General features: G+C 39.4%; 1 protein-coding gene across 4 annotated transcripts in view; it reads right to left on the minus strand.

Annotated features, from left to right (window-relative positions):
- The window catches only part of TMTC2 (transmembrane O-mannosyltransferase targeting cadherins 2), a 400347-nt gene that overhangs the window by 237428 nt on the left and 139955 nt on the right, over positions 1 to 22964 (minus strand). For 3 of the 4 annotated variants that reach the window (XM_073214780.1, XM_073214779.1, XM_037010635.2), the window contains one exon: positions 8284 to 8854. The exons of the other annotated variant lie outside the window; for it this stretch is intronic. In XM_073214780.1, coding sequence (XP_073070881.1) covers positions 8284 to 8854 — 571 coding nt within the window. The remainder of the gene's footprint in view (positions 1 to 8283; positions 8855 to 22964) is intronic. 4 annotated transcript variants of the gene reach the window in all.

Here is a 22964-nt window from a genome sequence, read left to right on the forward strand (position 1 = left end):
CATGTCATGACATCTCAAGAAGAGGCCGCACTCAGTGGAACAAACTGGAAAATTTTTTCCTGGATCCTCAAATTAGGAGAAGTAAAAGTTCTGTGTAATTTGGAGTTTTTCATTTCATAGAGGTTATGGAAATACACTCAAACCATTCATGTATAATCTGAATATGTCGTACAAGCATGCATTCATGCAGTGTATTCTGACGGAACACACTCTCATACAAACCCTTTCATGGAGTAGTGCACTCAGGGTGTATGCATTAAGAATTAAGACAATGCCTTCAAAAGGCTGGGTTGGTACTGCAAGCAGGTACAACTCAAAATTCCCAAAATTAAAATACTAAGGTTTTTTCTTTAAGTTTTTAAAATTTAATTACTTTTAAACAAGTGATATTGCATATAATCAAGGACTATTAAATATACTTAGTATGCAGTTATGTTCAGCAATATTTTAACGGAAACATTAAATTCTAGCTACACTTTCCATTTCTTCACTTACTAATAACAACTCATTTGTTTTTAAATGTCCTTTATTTTTCTGTTGGTCTCTGCTTTCTTTGAATCTTACATTAATTATTTGCAAAATGACAACCGCATACCAAAACCCAAGTGTTGCATGTTCCACTATCATATCAAAGAGAAATATTATTTTTGCATTTTATCTGATCTGAAATTAAATGAATAAACATGTGGAGAAACAAAGTGTCCTCTGGAATGGAAACACTGACTTCACTAATCAAGGCCATAATTACTGAGGAAACATGTATTAAATTCTGAATTCATGCTATTTCACTTGATGCAAGAGTGATAATCAGACCAACAGAGCATACAGGAGCCATCTGGGTGCAGCAGAGTTGTAAAGACAAATACAGAGAACAAGGGCACATCGACCTTCCAAGTCCCAGTCATCACAGACTTGGACATCAAAAGGCACTGTTCTTCCCTTTTGTTTTTCTATTATCCTTTTGAAGAAAGGAATACTGTGATCAATAGGTATGACAACAGATGTAAAAAATAAAAGTTAGCACACTATGCAACCTTGCCATAGTATTTGCCTTTCATAAACATTGTAACTGCCAATGCACTGATTTAATATTCAGTTTTATCCACCCCACCTCCCATCCTGTCCATGCCTTTTAAGAAATCTGCAATGCACTCCTGGAATCTGGCTTCCTATAGCTTGCATTCCATTTGAAAAATAAACACTAAAACTAGCATTTCTATTGTACCAGATATTTAAGATAAGAAGAATTGCACTTCTAGGCAATGAAAATTGATTTCAAATTTGTGTAAACCATACAGTTTTCTGTAGAACTGACAGTACTGAAGTAGAACATGAGGAAACTGATAATCAAGATCGGCAGCAGTTAATCTGATGCCTTTTATGCAGCAGGTTATCAAAAATTGAGCCGAGTGATGTAATATACATCCCAGTGTTATGAGAACAGCATAGATGATTTCAATGAGACTCATTATTTATTCATCACAAGGTCCAATTTGCGTGTCATTTTCACTGACGGGTGTACTGAGTTAACTGGTTTAAATTCAGTGCTGATAGAGCATTTTATTCTGTATTGCAAAAGACTTTCTAAAAATGTTTCTGCTTTCCTGTATGAAAGAGTGCAAAACGAAGAGGGATTTTGTACTTGTGGCCATTCAGGGTAATGTTTTAATACCATTCAGCAATACTGGAAGAATACACAGAAGAAAGCCCTTAAAGATTCCATTTTTGTTTTTGTTTGTTTGTTTTTTCATTAGGACTGTATAAATAATACATCAGATTAAAATCAAAAGTAAAATAATATTAGTCTTCAAAAATTAACTTTTTTTTTTAATGCTAAAGAACAAGATAAATACTGATAAGAGACACACTCACTGAATGAGATATAACTTCACTCTGGAATCTTTAGTTTCATCACCAAAAGGATCTTCTCTAGGTTTAGGGGAAGGACAGAGAAGTCAGTCCCCACAAGCAGCAAAATGGAGCTAGCCTGTACATTCCCAGGCTTCTCCCATGGACCAGAAGTGTTAGCACATTTAAAAACCACGCACTGCCTCTCAACATCGTTGACCACCATTATACACATTAACTGTCCCAATCTGCCATTTCTCATTCATTTGCCCTATAAATTCATGCACTCCATGTATCTGCCCAAATGAGGGCTCAGGAGTCTCCAGTAACTTAATATGAATTTCCCTCTGTGTAATGCTTATCTTCCATTTTTCCCTGCTTCTCCAATTATAAATGCCTATATCAGCTATCCTTCAGAACCCAGCTCAAATATCTCTACTCCAGAAGGTGTTTCATGATCCCCTTGGCTGAAAGTAAGTTCTCCTTCCTCTAAACTCCCCTCACACTCCCACTGCCTCCCTTACAGCTGGCACCACTTTCCAGCTTGCATTTCAGTTCTGTCTTTACATACATTGTTTTCAACTTCCTACCACTATCAAATGTCCTTAAGGGCAGGATTTTGACAGTTCATGTTTGAATCACCAGAAGGCCTAATACAGTGCTTTGCACAAAGATAGATCCTTTTTTAACAATAATTTGTGAATCGATCACATTTCCAAGTATTAACAGTCTATTGCAAGCATTACAGAAACTTTCAAGGGCACTCAGCTTCTACTACCACTCAACTTGATTTAAATTACTCAGCTTGAATTTAAACTGCAACGAGAATACAGACATTTCTTAAATCAGCTAAGCAAAGAAGCCAACCTGTGGGATTGAAATACCTTATTAATCTTTGACTTTCTGAATTGTAAAATATTTTTGAACCTCGGCTTTATTTGCAGTATTATCTGGTTCACAGTATTGGCACGCTGTTCAGAGCTTTAAAGCGCTGCAGGTCATGCACATTAAATGTTACAACAAAGTTTATTGGGAGCAAATCCAAATTCATTTGGAAGTGCATGACAAACAGCCCTCCAGTTTCAATAATGCTAGGAAATACTGTGATCAGAATCCGAGTATCTTGCTGTATCTGGATTCTCACAAAGTCAAGTGTAAGGCAAACAAAGGGAAAGAAAATAAGAAAGTGGGAACACTGCTTGAAGTAAAGTAGCACAGATGTGATTGAAAAGAATCAGAAGCAGCAAACATTTTGTTCAGTGCCCTCGACAGGAGAGTCACATCTTGAGTAAAGCCACAACCCAGTCTAGAAAGAAAAGGGACAGGCCATCAGTGATAACAGATCCCACCAATGTCACCCCCAGCAGCTAAGCAAATAAAAAAGTACATGTGGATTCAATGTGCAAATACCTGTAGGCTATGCATGTGCTTTTCATCCTCCTCTCTACACGGGAAGTCACACAGAACAGTCAGATATGCAGAAGCACGATGTTTAGTATCTCTAGTGTTCCAACAGTGATGAACCGAAAACTTTCAGTGGAACCTAAGTCCACACCTTCAGAAGCATTCTCACCAAAAACTCTGTTTCTTCTAAGTGACTTGGATATATGGAATTGTGTGTGAGTTTGGAGCTGATTGTTATATCCTGATGTACAACTAAGCTTAAGTAATACCCAAGACAAAGGTGAACTCCTTTCTCTACAGGCAACCTCCATAGTTCTCATGCTGCTTAGCATTAAAATAACAAAGTTCTTTCTACACAGAGATGACTCGTTTTTCAAAGTGGTAATGCCTCTCATTTTCCTCTCCAATAATATGGTCTCTTTATCTTGTTTACATGAAATAGAGCCACAAAATTTAATTTTAAAAAAAAAGGAAGCTGTCCAGAAAATGCACATCTTGGAAAAAGAACAGCAAAACAAAGGTAGTCATCTTTAGAGAAATTATTAAGAGATCAAACTCAAAGGGCTTCATTTTTCCAAATCATCTTGGGCTATTGTTAGAATTGTTACACTGGCTTTCAGATTTCCTTTTTTTCCCACCTGTAACTGAGTAAGTGATTATGAGGCTGATAAAGGGCAGAAAGATGTTTCCACATTAAAACAGTTAACAGATGTTAAATAAGCACAGCAAATAGCCACTAGGCAACCAATAACTGATCCTGGGTAAGTAAGAAAAATGTTGCTTTGCTGATTTTATTACCCATGTACCTCCTGGGGTCATGGGGGACTTGTAAAATATTTTGTGGGCAGATAAAAGTCTAGCATTTATTGGCAAGACTAGTTGAAGTGTATTCAAGGGGTTTTTCCCCCTCCTTAACTTTGATCACATAAAACTAAGTGAAAGTCATCTAAGGAAGGCTAAAACAATCATTTGGTGAGAGGTCAAGAAAACTAAGTTTTTTACATTTTTCTGACAATTTTCTGACATTTTTCCAATCCCACCTTCCAGACCCCACTGAGTAGGAATGAAATCTTCATTGTATAAAGGAGAGAATATAGGATTTCACTTGAACATTTCAGGCACATAATTTTCAAAGGAAAATCTTAAGCAAGTGTGAATTCAATAATATACTGAGCACCTACTATGTGCCAGATGGTTTCCTAGATACTAAGGATAATGTAGGAAACACATTAAAGAGAATGTTGAAGCTAAGAACTAGGAGTATTTGAAAATTTTGTTTAAAATAGTTAGGAACACTAATTTTATTCATTCACATTTCTGAAGATTTTGTTTAGTATTTTCTTACAAAGCTTCCTATTGACAACCATATTATTTCATGTCATATTCAACCACATTATTTCATAAGTCAGATTACTTGCTCAATAGCATGTATCAAATAAGTTAACATTTTTAGCATATTCATAACACTGCCTCACAGATACAATACCATACATGTTTTTTAAACACTAAATAAAATATCTGTGGTATGTCAACTACTTGCTATTTTTCACATACTTCACCAAAGGAAAAAAATGAATAAAACTTTCATACCTCGTTTATAGAACTGCAAAAGCCTAATACATAATATGGACATGTGCATCATTTGTATGCCTCTCAGAAGTCAAAAAATGGCAGCCAAGAATTCTGGCCAAATTTAGCCATCCCAAGGATTGTCTGGCACAGACTGGGTTTGTTTTTAAATTAGCAACCAATATTAAATAACAGGAGATGTCATAGAAAAACCCAGATGCTTGTCTTAGAAAAATCAGAAACCCTACCAAACTGAAACCTGGGTTTTCCTACTAAAATAATGGGATGCAGAGGCGTACTAGCAGTAGTTCATAACCTCTAGTTTACCTCAGTCCCTTCTGCTGGCCCTGGTTCACATCTGAGTTTGGGGGCCAGGACGGATAGGAACTACAGAACCCAAATCACCAACACTGGGAAAAAGCACCTGAGTGTGATTGCTAGGAGGGAAAGATTACTGAACAGACAACTTGCCCCTCTGGTCCTCTACATGGTTCCCAGCTTTGAGAGGACCACCATTTTTAGGTTTTGAGTATTTGGCCAGTCCTCTAGTTTGCATAATGGAGTTAAACATTTGTGCACTGGAGGTTTCTGCTTATATATGTTATGTTCTAACAGAGCAGGATAGTTTATTTCATCTGGCAAATCATGATAAATGATTCAGAGTTCATTGTTTAGATACTTAAGATAATTATTCCTTTAAGGTTGAAAAGGACCTTCTGAAGTCTTTTAACCCACTTCCTTTAGAGTCCCTTCTAACTCCCCCTGGAGAACAGAAATCCATATATTTTAAAGGTAGAATACAGAATTTTCTATAACTTCCACATGTAATTCACGCCAGCGTTTACAAGCCCCAAGGTCATGCAAGTCTAAGTGAATGTTTTTGCTTAAATATTCATGCTTCAGCTTTAGTCAATTCCTAACTGGACTTTCAAATCACTGGACATTTAAAGACTACTAGAAGCTTGTCTTTTTGGCCTTCTCTTTCCTAAGAGAAGGGATTACTATTTCCATTGCTGTTTCTTCTTTCCCTTCCACTATTATGCATCAGGTGCCTTCCAAATACTGGGCACCCAGCTCACACTGAACACCTAGGTCACCATTTTCTATCATCTTCGCAACATCTCCAGGAGGGGACGTTAACTACCTCCATCTCCAGAGGAAGAAACAGGTCCCTGAACCAGCACAAAGTTCCCAGGCAATGTGAGTCAACATTCAATCCCGTATTATTTTCTTTTCTATGTGCAGTCATCTAACTACATCTGTTTTCTCTTCACAGCACAGTAAAAGTATCACCAGGCACAAATATGTACCCTGGTTCTAGTGATTCTCCCATTATCTGGGTGGCCTTCACATCTCTGGTTCTGTACACCTTAGGGGGAAATGAAGGCACTGGCAGAGATGGTCTCTACGGTTCCTGACAAACCCATAAAATCTGTTACCCTAACATCCTCATTAAGCTTATGGGCCCAAAACCTGAGAAGGAAAGACAGCGAGCTAAGTTGAGAGAGTAACTATCAGATGGAGGGATTTGCTGCCCTACTTCCCCTGCCCGTAAGCAGTGGCTGCCAGACAGTCTGGGCAAGTTTCCATCTGGAAACATCTCAGGGCACTGAACCTTCAAAGTATTAAGTCCTTTCCCAGAGCATGGGGGACTTCACACCCTCTGCTGTTGAAAGTTCCTTTCCCAGTGGCATTTCTCATTTTCTCAAGCAGCAGTTACGTGGGTAAGACTGCCAGATTAAAATACACGAAGCCCAGTTAAAGTTTCATGTCAAACAAAGGATCACTTTCTATTACAAGTATGTCCCAAATATTGTATGAGACATATTTACAGGAAGGAGCTCTATCAGCAACTTTATCTTTCCAAATAAGCCTGGAGAACTGAAAATTTCTCAGAAGAGAACTTCAAAAGGTCTTGAAAGCAAGTCTTGAATTGACACATCAAAATAATTTCCTAATTCAGGACATGGTATTATGCAAATTCCTAGAAAAAAAATGCAATGTTTCACAGGTTATCAATGCAAGGTGCTGAAACACCGAGAATCTAGTCTCAAATAGATATCGGTCTCCATAGGACAAGGACTACAATTTATACCTATTCTATCTGTATTTCCAGTAAAACAAGAAAACTTGCTATTATTGATGACATGGTTTTAAAAGAAAACAAAAGATTTTCCTCCCTAGATCTCCTTGAAAGAATACTTACATGATTTGAAATTAAGTGCTTAACTTTCAAACCATGTTGTTTTCAAGCATCAAACTATCTAGCCAGAGTTTTCTTTTGAAGTTTCTTCACTTAATTGAAATCCAAAGAATTCCATTAGCAACTTGATACTTGAGCTCTAGCTGAAAAGGTTATGCTTTCCTGCAGAGAGGAAGCACAGCAGTAATTACTCCACCTACTATGTGAAAAAAAGTCATTAAAAAAAACCAAATACGTGTTTCCATTTCCTTCCACTTTTTGTCTTTATTTCATTATCTTCTCAATTTGATTTTAAGTAAAATTGGAAATGAAGGGGGAAGACATAAGAAACCCTGACAGCTTGCTCACGGTAAAATCCTAATTCGTCACTTATGTCTCCAAAGGGAAGGAGGAACGGACCCATAACATGGCTGAGATTTCCAAACACTGGCCAAGTCCAGGCTTTATTCTTAAAGTCCAGGCCAAGGGGAGTTTATTGTGAATGAGGGAAAATGTGGAGATGGGAAGGAGGCAGTTTCTCAGGACGCCTCTGTCCACCCAATGCCTTAATACTGTAGTAGAAACGGCTCAGTTCTAAACTGCGTGGGATCTGAAAGTGCTTCTGTGACCTTCAAACAACATTGCATTTAAAACTGCTAAGGGAAGACAGAAGAACAAGTATTAAGGCCGTGAGGCAAAGTTCTTAATTGGCCTCAGGGCAAAACTTACAATAACCACTTTCTGTTTTGACTCCTATTCTTATACCTACAATGAAAAGGTGAATATGATTCATTGCTTAATTATTCGAGTTTCCAGCATACTGCAAAGAAAGGTTGTTTTCCAAAGTCAGATCAGGAAAAGTAATATTAACAAATGGCAGAGGATTTCCCTTCCATAGAGTCTAACATCTAGCTCTATTATCAGTGGTGATATATTTACAAATATGCATTACAGGTAATTTACCAGATTATAGAGAATTTGGGCAGAAATAAAGAATAAATAAAAATATATAGGAAGGATGCATAATCTTTACAAGGCAAAACTGCCCTTCTACTCCCTTTGAAATCATGAAAACAAGAAACCTGAAAAATAAAACTATCAGAGACTGAAACCTGTTATTAGTAGGAAAAGGTCAAAAAGGGCGCTTCCACTCACCGAAGATCAAAACGCTAACTTATTTTAAATTCTCTTTGAGGAGGAACAAATTTGCTTTAAATGGTGAGAAAGCACCAAGCAAGATTACTCAGTAACCCAATGCTCCCGTGCCCACAATCACTTACTTTGTAAATGGTAGGTAAGATCTGTTTCATTTTCAGCCTGTGAAAGACAAAGACATCATAAACGGCTGAAACTGCGAGAACAGTCACTCCTTGTTCCTTCCACAACATACTGCATCCTGCGCACAGTCCCGTCCCCAGGAACCAGCCCCAAGTGCTGGCGGAGCAGCCTCTCGTGGAGCAGTGTTTAACGTAGCAGAGCAAGGACAGGAGAAAGAAGAGACTGGCCCCGACATCGGCCCGTCCCACGATCCCTGCCACTGCCTCCGTGTGAATGGGGTGAGAGGCGAACAGCAAGCCGGCCACGAAGGTCCAGCATCCGTCCCCAAGCAGTATCTTGGAGAAGCTCGTGAAGAGGCCAGTGACGGCCGCGTGCAGCAGGACGTTGACGAGGTGGTAGCTCCAGGGATTCAGCCCGCCGACGGCATGGTTCAGGCGGAAGGACAGAGTGCAGAGTGGCCGGTAGGACTTGTGGCTGCCACTGTGGGTTAGAAGAGTCCCCCAAAAATCATTGTAGAAAATGTGTGTCCATGGAGTTTCTGGAAGAAGGTCCTGATTAGTCTTGATAGCACGGCTGAAAAACAAAATGTTTCCAAAAAAAAAAAAAAAAATCAAATATAAAATACAGAAAGGAAAAGGAAAACTAAATGACAGTGTTTAGGTACTGCCTTCTTTGGCATCTCTGTTATCATTCAGCTTCACGATGGATTCCAGGTATGCATGATTAATGCAAATGAGCCTATAAAAGGCTTTACACATAAATTCAGATCCTCCCCTTAATGCCTACTAACACTGCAATTAAGTTTTCTCAAAAGCTTTCTTCCTTGTTTAATGGAAATACATTTGAAGAGGAAGTGCAGAGCTTCCATCAGTGGTTTAAGGTTAATGCAGCAGTTGCCAAACAACTACCCTAAAAATCAGGTGGTTTATTGGCTAAAAATGCAGTGCCCAGGTGGGTGTGAGTCCTGAGAATCTGCATTTTTAAGCGGAAGAGTCTCAGCGGATTTACTCACAGCTAGGACAAGCCCCCTATCATAAATCAATTTGAGATGGAATACCTGGGGGTCTCGTTACCAGAGTTTCTGATTCGGTGGGTCTGGGGAAGCACCACAGATTCCACATTCCTTATAAGCTCCCAGCTAATGCTAACGGCTTGCCCATCGACCACACTCTTAGCCACAAGGGCCTCGAGAGCTGGAGATGGCTCCCCAACCACCCAAATGCTTCCTTTCTTCCTTCATTCTGGAAAACCTCAACCTTTCCCCCTCTGAACCCTCACAGGACTATCATCTGTACCAAGGGCTTTATGATGGCACTTCACGGTCTCCTGCTTTTGAGAATTAGTGCAAGTTTTGCATGCCCAAGAGTTCCAAACAGACTTCAAGAAGGAGTAACTTAGTGTTTGCTGAGGACCTGCTACCTGCCAAGCACCGGGCCAGTCTCTTGGGCTACATCTTGTTTAATCCTTAGAGTAACGGATGAGGTACATATCATCTATGCCTCACAAGTGAGCAAACTGTGGTTGAGAAAGATTAATTAACAATGGTTCCAAAGTACATAAGCAGGAAATAACAGGGTGAAGTTTCATGGCCCACGTTTTTTCCACTATGTTGGGCTGCCCAAAATGTGCTCCACATACCACTGGAACTGTGTGATAAGATACGCAAACCTTGTAAGAATTTTAATGGTTATTTTAACGCGCATTTGAAAGGAAATTTAATGATCAAATCAAAGCAGGATTTCATAGATGTTCACTCACAATGAAACTGTTAAAAAGTCAACGTCATAACAAATATTAAAGAATCAACATTACTGGTATATGTGAACAAGGTACAAATGTTGAAGGTGGCATATAAATAGCTGTTCAGAGGATCCCTTCTCTATGCCATTATGCCTTCAGAGAACAGGGCGGTGCCTTGGGTCTTCTGTATCCTATCTCATCTCCCTCTCTACTTACACAACATGAAAGAGGCACATGGGTTAGAAGGAAGTAGAAACGAGATATCTGAGGTACCTACTCCATAACTAGGTAGCTCTTGCCCCGTCTGATGTGAAGGCTTTCTAAGGGGTGGGGCATTTGTGTATCTGAAGAATATAAGCTTGGAGGCTGCCGTGACGATGTTTATCTCTAGTTCCTCTACTAGGTCTGCCTTCCAACATAAGGCAGGTGGGATCAAAGGCATTTCCACATGAATATTACCAAAAATAAGGTTGGCAAAGCTTGGATTGAGGGGACACATCCATGAGTCCCAGCTCTGTAATTTACTGAGTGTCTTTAAAACCAAGAAAATGCCACGGAGATTCCAACAGATAAAGAAACCCATCCAAAGTGACACAGCTGATGGAAAGAGCAGAGTTAGTATTCCACTTGGGATGAAATGACTGGGCAATGCTGGTTTTCAATTGCTTCTCTAAATTGCTATCCAATTAACCTCTCTGAGCTTCAGTTTCTGCAACAGTAATGGTTTTACCTTGAAATCACTTAACAAACACTTGTAATTGTTCATTTATCTTCTGTGTAGAAAAGCCAAGGATACTGTTGGGGGCAGATAACGTGGAGACCAAGTACAAATGATATTGGGGCTCTGTTAGCTGCTGCTGTTACTATTCTACACAGACTGGGGTGCGGTCTACAAAAGTCCCTTGATCCTATTAAAGTCGGCTTGGCTTACAACTTCTGAAAGCAGGTGCATTTGGGGTTAGAATTAAAACAGACATCAACAGTAGTTGATGATTATCTGCTCTGTACCAAACCCCCGCTAGTCCTTTTGCAAATTTACCTACTTATGAGAATTAGTTGACTTATCTAGATGCTCAGTAAGAAGGCAGAATTTCCCTTAAAGTCGTATCTTAAAATAGTACTCAATGTGGCAGAGACAGACAGTTGTACTCCAATGTCTATTCTCCCCTTTTCCCATACTTGTAGCTCTTCTGTTTTTAGCTGGGTGCATGATCATCTGGAAAAAAGATTTTATTTCATATCTTCTCCTACTGCTAAATAGGGTCATGTGACTAATTGCTGGCCAGTGGAACAGAAGTATACTGCTACATACTACGTCCAGAGAGTGTCCTTAAAAGGTTAAAGCCGAGCATTCTTCCCCACTCTACACATACCTCCTTCCTGATGGGATAGAAATATAATAGCTGGAGTCCCAGCAACCATGTGGACCCATAAGGTATCCTTAGGAATAGAAGTCTTACCCAGCAGAGCAATAAAACTGAAAAAAACTGATGGTGGACCATACCAGCCTTGGGCTAAGTTCCTTCTCACTTCGTGAGTATGAGAAATAAATTGCTATCTTGCTTAAACTGTGGCATTTTGGGTGTTAGCAAATTGCAGCTGAACCTAGCTATCAAAGAAAGGCTTTGTTACCAAAAGACTTACTATATCACAGTGGTTTGATTTTTCCATTTTAATTTTTATAATTCTCTGTGTATTGACTATACATTAAATAAATTTCCATATAAATTGGCTTTTAAAATATTAGAAGCAGATGTTATTCTAGATCCATTAAATTAAGACACCCTGCTATGACATTCATCAAGAGTCTAACCCAGAAGTAACTGCTTAAGACTTGATAGGTTATAATTAAAATTTAAAAGAAATGTGAAAAACTGCCAAAGTGCCAAACCGTGTTGTCAGACCTGCTGTCAAGCAATTCAGAATGAAAAGCCCACTGGCCTCTACTAAACATTAACCTAGATATTGATGTGAATTTCTCTATTATCTTTGCACCAACACTCGTACTATCAAAGTCAGGGCAAGAGACAACTCGACAGCAAAGCATTCTGGGACAATGAGGGAAGCTGGAAAGCTCATTTTGTTTAGAATACCAAATGTTGAGCCTTTCAGTAGCAGGTCCTTATAGGATGGAGACCCATGTTCCCCAGACCAGATTTTCTACATGCTATTTATTAGTTCAGCTCCATAACCAACTTTTTGAGGAGAAAAAACAAACCCCCCACAGACATTCAAAAATCTGTTCAAAGCTGCCAGAATTTCTTTTATTTATAGCAATAAATCTAGTAATCTGTAGCAGCCAACAAGATTTTTTTCTAACTCTCACAAGAGTTGCAAAACCAAGAACAAATTTCACAATGAAATTTGAAAAAGCTTTGATGAGACTCAGGCCTAAATTTACACTGTGGATAAATAAAATTAAGGAGCAAACAGTGTTAATGAAACAAAAGCAGAAGTGCAAAGGCCTGTCTCACCCATGCACAAAACACACTGTCCTCGATAGGCTGCAGTACGATGAGATTCTCTTGCAGGGGTTACCTGCTTAGGCAGGCTTTTATTTGATCAATGAACATTATGGCAAAAGAACATGAAATGAGACTAAATTGTACGGGGCTTTAGTATATAAGTCATGTCACACATGCAAGTCAGTGATAAGAGATGCATTACACATCCCTCATATCATATTCAGAAAAACAGGAACCAAAAGGGCTTAATGGAATCTGAATAATCTGCCAGAAAAAATGAGAAGTAAAGGTAGTCGTATAACATTATGCATAATAGATTTTCATCTATTTGCATTTTCTTACATGAGTCCAAACTGGAAATAATAAAATCCCTTCTGCTTTTTTTCAGCGAATGAAAAACCTTAACTCAAAACAAAATGTCCTGCTGATATAATTTCTGAGGTTCCTTCTGTGAATTGGTATTGAAAATTCAGAAAGACACTAAGGAATTGGGAAATGTTCCACCCCAGGAAAGGTGAAGAACATCAGAGCAGTAGATGTGAAAAAGAAACCATTGTAAGCAGAATTCCCCAGAGAACACAAGACTGTCTTTTGAAGCAAAAAGATCCCGTCTCTCAAGTTTTCACAGAGGTCTTAACCTGTTCCCAGTTTTGTTCGTTTGTGGCTCTTTGTTTTTGCTGTCTTACGATTTTTCCTTTAGGAAATGCTGACAAAGGTCAACAGGACTGTAAAACTGATGAATGGTGTGACCCTGCCATCCCCGCCGTCCTTGTGTATGTTTCTCTCACTGCTATTTTTCCTGTCCATGACCTTTTCAGTCACAAGCTCCCACATAAATGATGACCACTAGTCCTTCAGAGCAGGAAGGATGCTTAGAGTCTTCAAACAACATTGGCATGGCATGCACGTCTGAACGGTTCTCAACTGTTCCACTGAAACGTAAGGAAACGCCAAACTTAAATTTAAAAAAGGACAAAAAAAAAATTCCTTTTTGAAGGATGGGTTGAAATTTGTTCTACAAGAGAGAAGAAAGAAAATGTCCTTTGTAAACCTGCTGGGCTTCAGCACTACCCTTGCGTGCCTCTACACGACCAGGCAGGGCAGTGAAATACACTAGTTGAGAAAGCTGATTCTGAAGCCAACTGGACTAGGGTGCAAGGTATCTCAGTTTTCTCACCGTAAAACAAAGATAATAACTGTATTTGCCTTTGAGGGTCATTGTGAGGAGTAAATGAGTTAGTTAGAAAAAGCACATTATGTAATAGAACGTGTGTATGTAATGCAATACAGGTTAGTTTCTATTGCTATTAGTATATTACCATGAACCACAAAGAGCTGATGCCAGCTGTTAATGCAAACACAGGGCATATACCATGCACACAGCCTTCAAAAAGCTACGGATCATCACCGTGAGTATTTCACTTCAAATTCCTTCAATCCTTAATGACATTTTCAAAATACTAAACATTTATGAAGTCTTACCTGTGGTCTTTAACACATTACTGTTCCCATTCTCCTCCTAGCTTTCAGACTACCTCTTTCTTACTGTCCATGGCTAACATCTCCTTTACTCTCTTCTCCCAAATGCAACTATTTCTTTCCTGGTCTGTCACCTGATCTTTTTCTCTCTACACTTCCCACCTGTGGTCATCATCTCTGACACCTGCAACTGAAGAGATGCTTTCTCCATCTACACAGGCAGCCCGGGTGCCACTCAGGAGCCCAGGCTTCTAAATCCCTAGCTGATATCCACATTTAATAGAAGAAAAAGTAATGAAGTCCTGGTTCCTCTATTAACATGAGGCACATCGCCTTTGGACAGTGAGAATCTCTAAAGCTCAGCTTCTCCACCTGTGGTTGGTAGATACTAACACTTCTCACAAACTGTTGTATCAAGTATCAAACAAAGCAGTGTTACCTAAAATGTCTGAAAATTACCCAGCCTTGTATAATGGACCCTTGCTGATTTTTTGGACCCATTTTAGTTAACAGTGTTCTGCTCTCAGTCCATGAGGAGGGGGAAACTGCCCTTACCTCCTGATGAAAGGTCATCTATGATTTGGCCAGTTAATGTACCATATCTCCCAGCCTCAGTCCTGGCCACCACAACTGACTTGGCAGCAAGCCAGGTCAATCAGATAAAACAGCCCCAAAGATCTCTGAGAAAGGACATCTTCTCTTGATAATGAAATCGGAGGGCAGTTAGAGATTTGCCTGAAGGCAGAGCCTGCCTGAGACTGCAGTGACACAAAAGGAGACAAAGAGACAGTTATTGGTGCAGCTGGATCCTGTCATGCCTGAAGCTAACCATGTTAAATAAGCCAATAAATGCCCTTTACTCATAAATTAGTTTGAATTGTTATTCTGACATGTGCAACCAGAAAAAAAAAAAGTGCTAAATAAAATAGCACTGTGTAATTACCAGGAAGTACTGGTATCTGCCCTTTCAGTACCTGAAGCTTAGTAACACAGAATCCAAATGATTTTCCTCACAAACCATCTCCTTTTTTAGACAAGCCCCTCATCAAGGACCAGCCATGCTTCCATCAGTGACATTGAGCTTCTGCATGAGGTCCTTCTCTACTCCTACATCTATTTTCAAATTGGTTAAGCATATTTTAACACTGTTCAGGACTTCAGAGAAAATCCAGCTCACAAGTTTCCCTTGACTCCAACTCTAGCTTCTCTTTTGTACCGTCCTCGCTCAGGCTTCCGTTTCCTGCTCATTCTGCTTAGCAGACCTACTGACATGGCCTTTCCATTTTTTTCCTTCCTTTGTTAGGCTGTAAGTCCCCTCACGGAAGGAATTATGCCTCACGTTTTCCCCCAGTGCCCAACCCATATTAGGCACATAATAAATATGTGTTAAACTGAACTAAATAGTTACCCCTGACTGCTTTCACTCCCCGTCCCCGTGATTCATTACACATGCTGTGGATAGAGAAACCTCCTGAAATATAACTCTACCACCACCACTCAGCTCCACAAAAATCCCTCATCATGCCCTATTTCCTACCATAATAAACACCCTTCACAGCCTGGCATTCACAGCCATCCCCATTATGACTTCTAGGCCAATCTCCCATTACTTCTCCACATGCATCTTAACCTCAGCCAGACTTCCCAGCCTCCAGGGCTTTGCTCAAACCGTTTCTTCCCTTCCTCTGCCTGGACTGCTGTTCTTCAACCAGTGACATTTGTCCAAATATGCTTAAATCTCCTGTGCTCGTTTGTGATGCACAACCTCCCAGTCTTTCGTGGTTATTGTGCAAATATACTTGACTTTGACACTGAACAATGACATGTTCCCATTGAGAACACTGCCTCATTACCACAATTATTAGGGATCTTAAATGAGATATGTAGAGGACATTTCAGAGAGGGGAGGAAAGTTATGTGTTGAAAATGGGGCACAAGTGATTTTCATATTCCATCTTCCATCCCCTATTAAAAACCAGCACCCAATAAAATGGATTGGTTCTGTCTTAAGAAAATTATTCACTCACTCATCTATTCATTCATTTGGTGAAGGGCCAGACACGACAGAGGGCACTGCAGATAGAATGGTGCGCAGAGCAGATTCACTGACTTTGATAGACAGTCCAGGAGAGCAGGCAAATACATGTACAGGCAATTTCACTGCAGGATGAAAGACACTAACACAAAATCCTTCTGTAGGGGAACAGAACAGATTCCAGACAGGCTTAGAGCGCCAAAAGTTCCCGGAGGACAGTGTGTCTACCCATGAAAGGAAGTAAATCAAGGAGAATGGGAGACACTGACAGGTTGATGGTCAATATTTTCAAAGACCATGAAGCAGAAGAGAAGGTGGTTAAACTTGAGATCTGAAAAAATACAATAGGTTAGTTTGGCTGGAGTCAGGCTTGAGGGACGGAGCACCAGCAGTCACTGACATTACTCTGCCTTGTACTATTGTCCCTGGTGGGATGGAAAGGAATTCGGCTGCGTATCAATCTCCCCAAGGGCCTTTAGGTTTGATTGGGCTATTGTCTTGTTAGAACCTGTTTTTTTACCTCCACAATGTACTGTTAACTTCTAAGAAGCAGAAAGCATCTTATTTATCTCTTGGAACCTAGCATACAGTAGGCATCCAATATGTAACAGAATAACTAAATTCTAATTGGACATGATTGATAATGGTAAGTTGCATTCACCTTTTAACAAAATTCTACATTGCCTTAAGTATATGTGGAGTGACCACTTTCATCTAAAGGTAGTTCAGTCACTCTGGGCACAAACCTCTGCTCACTCAATGATAATTAACTGTGAAAAACCATCAGGTTAATTGGCTTACCCAAATGTCTTTGGCACTCATTTGCCACTTGCCCTATAATCTCTTCATTAGAGTCTCTCATTAGGGATAAGTCATTACATTTAGAAAGCTCCAGTTCCTATGCAAATACTTGGCTAAAAGGATAGGGTAATGAGAGAAATACTGTAACATCTAGAGCCTGGCTTAGTTTGAGATAAGCAGTGTATTTAAGATTCTGAGGATCTTAAGATAGGTATCTTGCTAATGGGTTTTAGCCCCGAGCAAGTTCACCATGGATTCAGTGAGAAGGAGAAATGACAATGGAAGTTCTTGGGGTAAAAGGGTTGATTACCGGGCTTTATTCTCCCGGGGCGGGGCGGTAGGTCAAGCACTAGAATCACGTCTGCATCCAACAGTCTGCAGGTCTGTTATCCTCCTTCATCTCTACCTCCACCCAGAGCCCCGGGCAGAGCTCTTTGGATAGTGACTCAGTCAGGAATAGTTTATTGCCTATAGGTGTGGAAGCAATAGCCTAGCAGTAGGCCAGTTACATCATCAAGTAGTTTAGGGTCAGATGAGGATCCTGGCCACAGGAACTTGTATTTTCCCCACAGTAGGGAAGTAAATTCCAACAGAGGATTCTGGACTGGTGGGGGCAGGTTTCCAGGTCCCAGCAGAAATGGAAGGCGCTATGCTTTAGTCATGAATGTATCCATTTCTAAACTCACTTGTCTCTATCTTGATCTCCCCCTGTTGAATGTAAACACCGCAGTGACAGAGATGATGACTTCCTGTGCAATTGGCACTTTTTAAGAAGTAGTTTAAGCTGTCACCCTAGATATTGAATAAAAAGAGGCACTGGGAGTAACAAAGAGCCTGCTGTCAGCCATTCACAGGACAGGGCCCCCACGGTAACTGCTTGCTTTGTGACAAGGTGAATCTAAGGATGCTCAGTATTGTACTGAAAGGAATATTCTTGGTGGACCCCTCTTCCATCCCCTTGGTAGTTTTTTCTAAAAGCAATAAAAGGAGCTTTATGCACTACAACTGACACAGCAACCCTTCCCTACCCATCTCTCCACTCACCCACCCCCAACAAAAACAAACAAGAAAAGGAAACTTCAGGTTAAGTGTGGCCCCAGTTAACAGCAGAACTAAGCCCAGAGCTGCTGGAAATTCACTCTCACAGAGCTTCCCCAGATGAGGCAGCCCCTTTCTCATCCCCAGTCTAGGGTTTGCCCACACTCTTAGTGGGAGAAAATGAGGAGGAGGAAATTTGGTTAAATATTTTTAAAGTATTATTACTTCCTCAGATAAATCAATGCTGTCATTTTCAAAATTTCTAGGGGAAACATCCAATAAAAAACTTTGCATGACCCTGAAAACTAGTTAATAATCCATTGAAAAGAAAGTTGATCATTTAAAATTAAAATTTCATTACCTGAAGATGTTTTTAAAACTACTGATATGAAAAGAATTTTGCAAGATTAAAAAAACCTAAAAGCATGAGATTATCAGGAAAACCACACTCCCAGCATTTAATTTCACTTTCTACCTTAACATTAGCTTCTTAATACCTTGAAATATTTTTCATTGCCTAGCAATCTGCATGGTGAAAATAATATTAATTTTCTATACAATTATTTGTGTACTATATCCACAATATATCCTAACATAATAAAACACTATAGTTACAACTCACCTCCCTCACACTGTACTAAACTCCATCAGAGTCTCAATTTAAAAGCTTACTAAAAATATGTTTATTCCTGGTTTTCCAAACTTGAAATTAGTAACACTAGAAGGGGTATAGGAAGCTTTTTCACTCCCAGAAGTTAATTCAAGTATATGAGCTACTTTAGTATACTACTTTATATAATAATTTATGAATTTTAGTTTCATAGGTTTTCATAAATGCATTGGTCTGTAAAAAGGTGATTGTTTTTTATTTTTATTTTGCTTATATATGATATTGTTTCCCTTACAAGGAAGTCTTTAAGTGTTAATGATATGTTTTCAAGTATGACTGGCTCCTTCCAATATTTTTTATTAAAAAAATACAAACATTTGGCTATTTTTAAAGAGAATAAATGAGTTATCAGATTATAGGTTATTTTTTGTGAAGTTCAAAGCTTTCAAAAATGAAGGATTCTATCAGACACCAGATTCCAAGAGACAGAAGAGAAATGTAACCATGAAGATTCCAAGAACACCCATTTTGGCATGGTTTTCCATGTCCTGTTACAGAATGAAAGAAGACATAATCTTTGTGCTTAAAGATTTGATTATCCAAATGCACTCTAAATAGGTAGAAAATAAGCTTGAGAATACACCTCAGTTAAAATGCTTGCCTTCACACAAATGGGTCACATACATTTCAGAACAGATAAAGTGCCTGGTAGTTTCCCCAATTCCTGAAGTATTACCTCAAAAAAAGAAAATCACATTCTTGAAGAGGACTTATAATCTTCACTTAAGGTAAACAGGAAGAGTGTCTTCTGGCTGTGAGTCCACATGTGCCCCACTGTGGATAAAGTGAAGGTTCCTGTGGCCAGGATTCTGACCTGGTCCTGGTTGGCTAACTCACTGCACATGTATGGCCAATACATTGTTATTGATGCTATATAAAGAGCTCAGCTCAGTGTTCTGGGTGACAGTGACACTGCTGCAAGGCTGCAGGAGAGCAGAGCAGAGGCTGGAGTGGTGGCAGCACCAAGGACAGAGACTGAGACCACTGTGCAGGTAGAGAAGCCCAAAGGCAGAGACCAGCTTGTTGCCTGCAGACTTGCTCTGAGTGGGTGGGATTCTAGTGATTGACCTGCCACCATGGGAATTAAGTTGGGTGTATACCCTTTCACCCCAAGAATGTTCCACTGTCATTCTTTGGTCTTATTGAATCTATAATCAACTTGTCTGGGGCTGAAACCCATTGGCAAGACACCCCTAAGAGTTCTCAGTCTGAGCACTGTCAGACCATGCGAGTCAGGGTGAAATTTTTAAATGGAGAAACTAATAGGCTCCAAGAAAACAGGTGCTGGGAGTGGAAAGACATGCATGCTTCACTGTTTAGATGTGTGGCTTATCTGTTATCCTAACGGCTGTCTTCTCTGAATGAAGTCTCAACCAAATCATCTTTACCCATGCTTCTCCTTCAGCCAAAGAGCTTTAGCTCCTTTTAGCCAAATGTTTTCAATGTCTTTCAATTCTTTTCTACTTAAAATTTCCATCCTGTTGCCAATGTATCCTTCATAGGTATTCATATTATAATACCAACTTGCATTTGTATTATGCTTTTACATTTTATGAAAATGTGTCATTTTCATGACTATCTTGTATGCTTGTCACCACCCTGTAAGTGGATGTGGACAGAGGTGGACATGAGAAGCTCAGAGTCTGGCCAGGGACAATTTTATCCATAAAGATCAGAGCCACCAATGATAGAATCCAAATCTGTCTCCATCTACTGCTCTCCCTATACTGTGAGCTGAATTGTGACCCCCACAGAATTCTATGTGGAATCCCTAATCTCAGTATACCTGACAATCTGACTGTATTTGGAGATCAGGACTTTGAAGAGGTAATTAAGTTAAAATGAGGCTGTGAGAGTGGGCCCTAATGCAGTTTGATAGGTATCCTCATCAGAAGAGGAAATTTAGACACACAGATACTAGGGGTAACACAGGAAAGAGACCCGGTGAGGACAGAGGAAGAAGCCCTCCATGCAAGACAAGACAGTTTAGGGGAAACCAAATCTGCCTATGCCTTGATCTCACACTTCCACCTTCCAGAACTCTGAGAAAATTAACCTCTGCTGTTTAAGTCACGTAGTCTGTGGTATTTTGTTATGGCAGCAGTAACACACAAATGCACCCTATACTGCACACAGAGACCATCATATGTAATTACTTACGCTATCCTGTTTATCCTTCAGAGCTCCTGAGAAACTAAGTTTCATACAAAAGCCATATTTCTCCAATAATGTCTACCGCTACGTGTTTGATGACAGGGATTGAACTGCTTTCTGAGTATAAATAGGGTTTCAAGAGGTATCTTATTCTTAGTTCTGCCAGGATTTGTGTAAGTCCTTCACCAGAGAAAAAAATGCCCTGATGGGACATTAACACTAACTAAACACACATCACAAAACACTATTGCTGCTTCATAGTTACACTGAGATTGACAAAGCTTATAAAGCGCACACACATTATCTCACTTTGTCCTCATAATTCTACTATAAAAGAGGAAACTAAAGCTGGACGGGTTAAGTTCCTGAAAGAAGCACACGTTCTAATCAGAGGCAAAGGAAAGCGTGAACACTGTTCTTTTCAACCTTCAAAGCAGTTCTGTTCCTCCACATGTACCATAAATCTCCAACGAGAAGTGTTTGTAAGACAATTTAAAAGTAAAATCCTAGCCTATTATTGCATTTTGTCTGGAATCCATATATCTGCCCTCAAGACTCAATAAAGGTATAAAAAAATGCTCTTATACCATATTCTTTTAATTTCTGCATTTCAAAAAGAAAGTCCTCTTTTAACACCAAGGAGTCTTAGAAAACATGAGTCAAAAGGTGTTAGTTATCTTCCAGTGATGGGTGACAAAGGCAGTTTCATGAAAGCCAAAAAACTAACCTATAATTTCATATTACAAAATCTAACAGAAAACATATTCTGCAGAAATTCTGCTGCCTGCATCCCTCTGCAGCTATAACATAGTTACACACGTACATCTGAGAAAGATCAGACTCTGAACATATTGCAGTCACACACACACAACATGGGAAGTTTCAGCAGGGTCGCCCATGATGACAGGATACACAGACATCCCTACAATAAAATCAGCCTCACAGCTAAATCAGAGTCTTTTTGGACACAAGAATATATAGTCCCTGATGAAAAACAGACAGGCAAGGAGGAAAACAGTCTAATTTAAAACTAACACAGATGAGCCTACACAAAATGCCCAAACATTTGGTCCACAAACCACCAGCGACTCTCTAATTTGTCATGCAAGGCAAGAAATATTTCATCCAAGAATGAAAGAGATATTAAATCCAGCATTAAAATTTATCACATTCCAATATATAGCACTTGCTAATAGAGATGTCACTCGTTGACCACACTTTAATAATCAAGAAATAAATTAAACTTCAGGAAGCCCAGACACTTCTTGCTCTGTAGCCCTTTAAATAAATCACATGGTAGGCACTCAAAATACATATGCTCAATATTAACTGAAAACTATCGGCCTTTTCAGATATCTTATTATGAAGAAATTATGAAGCACCAACATGTCCCTTTAAGATCTTTAAAGGTGTATTTTCCTCTTTTGCTCACCCCCAAATTCTCAAACTTGGAACAAAGGGATATTAGGTGTGGCTCCTTTAGTACTCTGTACTTGTCACTACTTAATTAGCAAACCTCCAGAAGGCTGGACATTGCAAACCCAGACCAGATCATTTTTATTCAATAGTGACCATCACTGTCTCCACTCAACATAATCTCTGTTATCCTGGCTATTGCCAATAAAAAGAAATTTTTTTCAACATACAAGTAACCATGCTAATTAAATAAATTCACAAGGCATGAAATGAACAGGCAGAACCCAAAGGTAAGACTGGAAGATGGTATTCAATCAGAGGAATCTAAGCATAACAGATCTAATTTTTCACTCCAATCTGTAAAAAAGAAAAAAAGATCTACATTCATCTTTTATCTGAAGAACTCCTAAATTCCATGTTAAGTGTTAAACACACACACTAACAGACTACAGTTCACCAAATCATGATTCAAATTCCTCCTTTGAACTTTCTAGCTGAATAATTCCATTTTCTCATCTATAAATGGCTATTCCTGGTAAGATCAAATAACAATTAAAGAAGAGACGAGGATCACTCCTGACACAGAGTAGGTGCTTAACAAATGAGTGGCCCTACAATGAGTCACATCCCTGTGATCCTGGACTCCATAAGGAACACCTTTTCTTCCGAATTTTTGGTCAGTACCACTGCATCCAGCATTCAGTTACCGGTATCATTCCTCATTTATCCTAACATATTCTCCAGGACCTCTGTTCTCTCCACCACCACACCAACATGAAATTGTGCCTGTGTTAATAACAAGTTAAGCTATTAGCCAATCTAAGCACACAGGAATGATGTTCACAACATTATAACTCATCTGGGAGGTTGGATGACAGCACAGCT

Source organism: Manis javanica, chromosome 10 (genome assembly GCF_040802235.1).
Source record: "Manis javanica isolate MJ-LG chromosome 10, MJ_LKY, whole genome shotgun sequence".
NCBI lineage: Eukaryota > Metazoa > Chordata > Mammalia > Pholidota > Manidae > Manis > Manis javanica.